Source organism: Anas platyrhynchos, chromosome 14 (assembly GCF_047663525.1).
Source record: "Anas platyrhynchos isolate ZD024472 breed Pekin duck chromosome 14, IASCAAS_PekinDuck_T2T, whole genome shotgun sequence".
Classification (NCBI taxonomy): domain Eukaryota; kingdom Metazoa; phylum Chordata; class Aves; order Anseriformes; family Anatidae; genus Anas; species Anas platyrhynchos.
In genome coordinates, this window is record NC_092600.1 from 4,315,371 (window position 1) to 4,321,670 (window position 6,300).

General features: G+C 39.6%; 1 protein-coding gene across 1 annotated transcript in view; it reads left to right on the forward strand.

Annotated features, from left to right (window-relative positions):
* Positions 1 to 4,289, forward strand: part of SPOCK1 (SPARC (osteonectin), cwcv and kazal like domains proteoglycan 1) — a 285,184-nt gene extending 280,895 nt beyond the window's left edge. Inside the window, exon 11 of the mRNA XM_005018686.6 lies at positions 73 to 4,289. Coding sequence (XP_005018743.1) covers positions 73 to 263 — 191 coding nt within the window. The 3' untranslated portion in view covers positions 264 to 4,289. The remainder of the gene's footprint in view (positions 1 to 72) is intronic.
* The last annotated feature ends 2,011 nt before the right edge of the window (positions 4,290 to 6,300 follow it).

Sequence of the window (6,300 nt, forward strand, 5' to 3'; positions counted from 1 at the left end):
TGAATGACAAGGGTAGTCACGAACAAGGGATTGGGATGTGAGGAAATGACTGTTCCCGCTTACCTATTTCAGAAGAAGAGCAGGAAACCTCAGGGGATTTTGGCAGTGGTGGATCTGTTGTGTTGCTGGATGATTTGGAAGAGGAACCTGAAGCAGCAAAAAAAGACAAAGAAGGAAAACTGAAGATTCATGTAAGAGCAGCTAATGAAGATGACGAAGATGAAGATGATGATAAGGATGATGAAATTGGCTATATATGGTAGTGCCCATCATTCTAAGGACTCACATTTTGCACAATATTGCAAGTCACATCATATCTCTGCAATTGTATCTGAGAGTACCTGGCACAAATATTCCCTCTCTACTGAGTTTAATTTTGTATGGTCTCTTTAATTTGGAAGACAGCTTTTTCTTTTTTTTTTTTCCAGTGAGGACTGTTTGGAATTCAGCTTTTGTTCAGTTGGTTTGGGGGATTTTTGTTCTAATCCACAGGGGCAATGAATTTTGTTTCAAAAACATTTCATGTCTTAATCCTCAATTGCACAGCTTATGAAATATATTGTGTGAAAGAAGATTCACAGAAGGGGCTCAGAAAACTGGCACAAGGTTTAGCAGCCCTTCTCTTGTTATCAAACATAGACAATTTGTATCATAAATTGTTACCTGGATCATATCAGAAACAGTAATTTTTCTTTCATGAAAAAGGAAAAGTAGGCGTCTCCTTCTCTATTCCATATTTGTTGTGTTCCTGTAGGGTAAGTCTCTTTGGATACTGATTTCTGGCTTCCTAGCACCAGGGGCTTAATCCAGAAAGAAACCCTCTGGTTTGGTGCTGATTTTATTCTTACATTCTTTGAGAATGAGTCCAACAGGCTTAGCCCAGCCCACGCTGAAAACCAAACCCACAGGAGCATAGATCAGCTCTCTGACAGCGTTATTTTGGTTAAGCAACATGGCCTTGATCTTGAGAGATGCTGAGAACCTGCAGCTATCACGGACCGAGCCCTGTGGGCAGGGAACAGAGTCCGTCTGACTATCAAAGTGTTTGAGCAAAGAGTGTCATCAATCTATAGCAACATAACCGCCTCCACAGGCATTCTTCAGCTCCTGTCTGACCTCATTTGCACTAAGTGCACTAATGTCACACGGGCAGCCTCTGCTCCCAACTCACACACCGTGGGTCTGTCTGGTCTATATTTACTCGAAGCAATCCCTCATTGCAAAGCTGTATAGCTTTCAAAGACACTAACCATCAAAAGTAATAAGCTGTCATTTCTATAATTTAAATAGTTAATATTTATTTGGCCTGTTTAAAATAGCAACTTTAAGTGGGAATGTTTCAAAAGCTTAACTCCTCTGCTCCGTGTGACAAGCTGCATACTCCTAACACACACGTAAAAGAGACTAGTATTAAAACACAATCTGTGACTCCCTCAGCATCATCCCTGTATTTATAGCTCTACAATTGTATCACAGCACACTGACATTAAATTATTTGCTGTGTCCTTTCCCATGGCAGTTCTCTGATGCAAGAATATACTGTGGTGACCTTTCATTATTTTTGCGGTTTTTCAGAAATGCTGCCCATTGATGTCGATGAGTTACAGCAGGAGTGCATTTGGCAGATCAATATTTCTAAAGGGAAAAAAAAGCCTTTTGGTTGTAGATGGCTAGTATATAACTTTGGCTGGGCGGTCTGCACATGCTTTGAGAGCATTCCTGGCTCCCCCTCTGGCTGTGTGACTTGGGTGTGTGTTTGTGTGAGTTCTTTGGCTTGTGGCTTTCATGATTAGAGGCTGCCACTTGGTGCTTCTCCTCAAGGTCAGGATCAGTAAATGGTGACCGACCACCAGGGAGGCGTGTGGCGGCCCTTAGCAGTGTGCTAGAGCCAGTTCTCTCACTGGGAGAAGTTGCAGGAAGGGCCACATTGGTTGGAGGCGTTTAATGAAAGCCCGAATCGTGTAAATATTTCAGTGTGGATGCTTACGTGACAAGGCATTTTCAAGGTTTCAAACTCAAGGGAAAGACAGCACATGTGAGCTCTTTGCCAGCCCAGCAGGTGGGACTCCCATAGCTTTGAACGTTTTTCTGGGTACCATAATTGAGCTGCTGGGTTGGGAAGCAGCTGTAAGTATTTTAGCAATGCCCATGATTTGCCTGCGATTTATTTTGCAGAGTGAAAAATGTGCTTATTGCACAGAGAAATAATTAGACTTTTTTTTTTTCCTCTGAATTAATGTTGGCTCTAGATGTGCTGACAGTATGGAGTCAAAACATATTCCAGAGAATTCCTTTATGCCAGGAAAGCAGGGACATACCGTGCTGGATGGCAGAAGTCACTTTTCCAGAAATGCTGTCCCAGGAGCTGTGGTCCTCACCCTTCTTCAGAGCCAATGCCCACTGCAAAACCTGTTAGGGCTCTGCAGCCCATCTCCCCGTCCGTGCAGGACCTCTGCATTCAGATGGGAGTGGAAAAGCAATACAGAAAAGGCAGTCCTTTCACACACCACATGTTGCAGGGGCTCAGGCGTTGTCTCCTCTTTCATTTTCTGTTTCTCTAGATCGATGATCTGGGAACAAATACCAAGCCTGCACACACACACACACACACACACACACACACACATACACATACATGTGTACACACAGCCCCACTGGCCTGGGTTCGTGTCGACGCCCCTATCCAGGTGATCATTCAGTTACCTGTTCCAATTGGTCTTCCGAATCCGGGCCAGCATCAGGAAAATACAATTTTATGGACTATGTTCAATAGGCTACAGCGATAGCACAGTTTAAAGAGAATGATATCAAATAATAATGTGTCATAGCCTTGTCAGGCAGACGTCAGACAAATGTTTGTGCTTTGAGTGGCAGCTCAGACTGCAGTTTGCTTTGAGCATGTTACCAAGAACTACAAAGCTATTTAACAAAGCCCTTCTGAAATCCACTGGCATTGGTCAGTGGTCAGGGGAACTGCAGGCTATATAAACATGCGCGTTTGTGTACATTTATATACATATTTGTGTATATATGTATATTTATGTACACTCATATAATGTAGATACATGTGTCCAATCTGAGACATTCCTCTAAGAAGATGCTTTATTTCTTTAAAAGGAACCAGCCACTCTACCAAGAACCAGTTCTTTGTTGGATCAAGCCCCTTCCATTCTTCATGCTTTGTAAAAGATTTAATTTGCTTGCGGCTTAATTGAATTCCTTTCTTTTCTTCTTTTCTTTTATTTTTTTCCTCTTGCTTTTTCTTTTTTCTTTCTATTTTTTTCTTTTTCTTTTTCAAAGCAGAACTTCCCGTCTGAATCAAGTCATTGACCTTTCAAATATTTTCTTATTGTGAAAAATGGAATCAGAGTTGTCCCGTTCTTTTAGAGACACAAACCAATTTTTAATCTCATTTTCTTTTCATATTAGAGACTATGAAATACTGTTAGGCATTGCTTTATGGTTCAAGGTGTCCTTTTAACTACTGTGGTTACATCAAAATCTCCTTGAGTTCAGATTTCAGCACAGTTGGGTTTTTTGGGTCATTACTAGACTTTGCTGTGAACACAAAGAATCCTTTTCCTTTTTTTGCCCTTTTTAAGCCGTTCCATACTATTATTTTAAACCATTAGAAATGTTTATTTAATATTTATTCTACAGTTTATATTGAAAATGTAAAGTTTATATTTAAAACAACACTGTTTGTTAGTGAATGCTTCTCTTTGCCTCTCCAGCCTAGTCTGTTAGTCTCAGTGTACATTTCTGGCATGGGAATATTTTGATATTAGAAGTTTTGTAGCATTTTTCCCCTCAAGCAGCAACTGACATAGATCTAAGGTCATCACTCGATACAGACCACCAGATCGCCCGAGCTTAGCTTCCTACATTTGTTGGCTTTTATTGCAGGCCCTTCTGTACGCCATTCAAGTTCCTTTAATACATAGACTGCTTTGTACAGTTACTATACATCAAAAAGCCCTTTCTACAGTAGGTGGTTTTTGGTCTTTTTATACTTTTCTCAATGCTGTTGATGTCCGTTACTGTTAAATGTGTAGATCTGTAAGGAGAGATCCAAATATTATGTGTTTCAGTTTGATGTCCCTACTGTAGATGGATGTAGACTATCATAGTAAGTAGAATTGCATAGTAAATTCTGAATGCTTTTTCCATAAGGAGTTAAGTGGAATGTGAACATTTTGCTATATTTCTTTGGTTAACTGTAAATGCTTAACTGTAGTCTGAAATAGTTGCATTTTTGTCTGTCTCAATAAATTTTAATTTGTCTGCGACTCCTGATTGCCTGTCTTAAATTTTATTAAACTTTGGGGATCAAAAATACAGCAGTACCTTGAGTCAGCATTTAATCATGCATGGAAATGGATGGTCTTTTATATTTGGTTTATACCTTTTACCTCTGTTCAATGTCAGCTGTAATCTGTGAAGTTAATGTAAGGTCTCTAGAAAGCTGTATTTTAAAAGCAGTAATGAAACCAAACTGAAAGCAATAGCTGTACCAAAACCAGAACTTTACAAATTAAATTAAAATTGTTTCTTTAAGGAAACTAGCTGTAGAAGGGGGTGGGGGAAACTTTCAGGGTTATTTCCTCCCCTGTTTGCAAATCACATTTTTATATCTCTTCTGAAGGTTTTCTGGGCAATTCTATAAACACAGCCACATTCACATTGTTATATACAGTATAAATGAAGACAAAAACATTGAATACAACTTCGGGGAAGCCATTCTCACTTATAAATAGTTTTTGTGACTCTTACTAAATTTTGGCTTCCACTTTATTAACTAAGTTTAAACAGGAGACGTTATTACAGTGCTAATTACAGAATTTAAAATGTTATCACCTTTCTTCTGTATATGCAAATATTTTAGTTAATATTAAAGTACCAATGAAAGAATTAAATACATTTTCAAATATTAATGCAATTATGATCTCATCTAATAGATCTATAACGTCTGTCCTTAAGCTGTTGGCTGAGCTGTCTCATCTAGAACCAGAAACTGCCCAGAACGTACCTTAAATTTCTGTTAAATTGATCTCATTCATTAGTTTATTTTTACTACTGGTAACCCACATTACTTTCCAGTATGCTGCCTTACCTGACTCTTGAGAAGAAATGAGCTTTTCCCTTTCCAAAACCCATGAGACTCTTTGAAGTGCTGTTTAAGTGATTCAGCTGCACCAGATGCCAGACTCTGTGGCAGTGGGGGCCGGAAGGCAAACACACAAACAAAACCCTAAATTTAAAAGTGTGTGAGCTGCTAATGAAGTGGAGGGTATGTTTTGTTGTTGTTTGTTTTTGTTTTTCAAATCCCTTTGAGATTCAAAATTGCAGGTATCTTGCAAGCCTTGTTTTGTATCACACATGCATTGCTACACACACACACACTCATCTATATACAAGTTTATAGACTCATACACGCTGTTTTTGGGTCATCTGCCCTGAGAAGTGTTGGTCAGGGCTAAAATGTGCCAGAACAGCTGGAGCATCATCTGCCCCATCACTGCCATCCCTAGGGAGCCCCTGTAGAGAAAACCAGCAGGTCCCTCCTGTGACCACCTTCCTGCTTCAGTGACTACTGTCTTCAGACTCCCCTGTTTTGGGATATCCACTTCTGGGAATTTCTTACATGCCCCATATAAAGTTGACTTGGTGTTTTATAATGTGTATGCTGCTAATCTCTTCTGTAACAACTTGTACTGGCTAAATGATGTGACTGGGTCCTTGGGTTTCATATATTAAAATACTCGTAGCAGATTATGTCCCTCTTGTCATGTCTTGATAAGGTTCGTTGTTCTATATCTAGCTTTTCCATGATTCTCTTTTCCATTTTGGACTAATCTTGGACTAATTCTCATGAACTCCCAGCTAAGGGATACACTCTTTGCCTTCCAAGTGATATTGAAGAGTGTCTGCTGCTGAAACATCTCTCCAGCAATGATAAAAGGTCAGTCTGGCCTTAAAGTAAAGAGATTAGCAGGGATAGCTCTTACCTGGAGGATGACCGAGTCCCTCCAAGTAATACCTCTGTGTGAAAAGGGACACACGAGACAAATTATAAGATTAAAATGTTACAAGGAAATAACCTTTTTCCCCCCACTTTCCAACATATAAATATTTTTCCAATGTTCCTAATATTGTTTTGCTAATGACCATACTTGTTTTATTTCTGAAAACTCCCCTGACAGATGCGTGCTTACACACAGATGCACACACGCAGTCCTCTCTCATGAATTTTCCTGTTGAAAGCCACACCAGCTATAAATCTTTAGCATCAGCACCTTC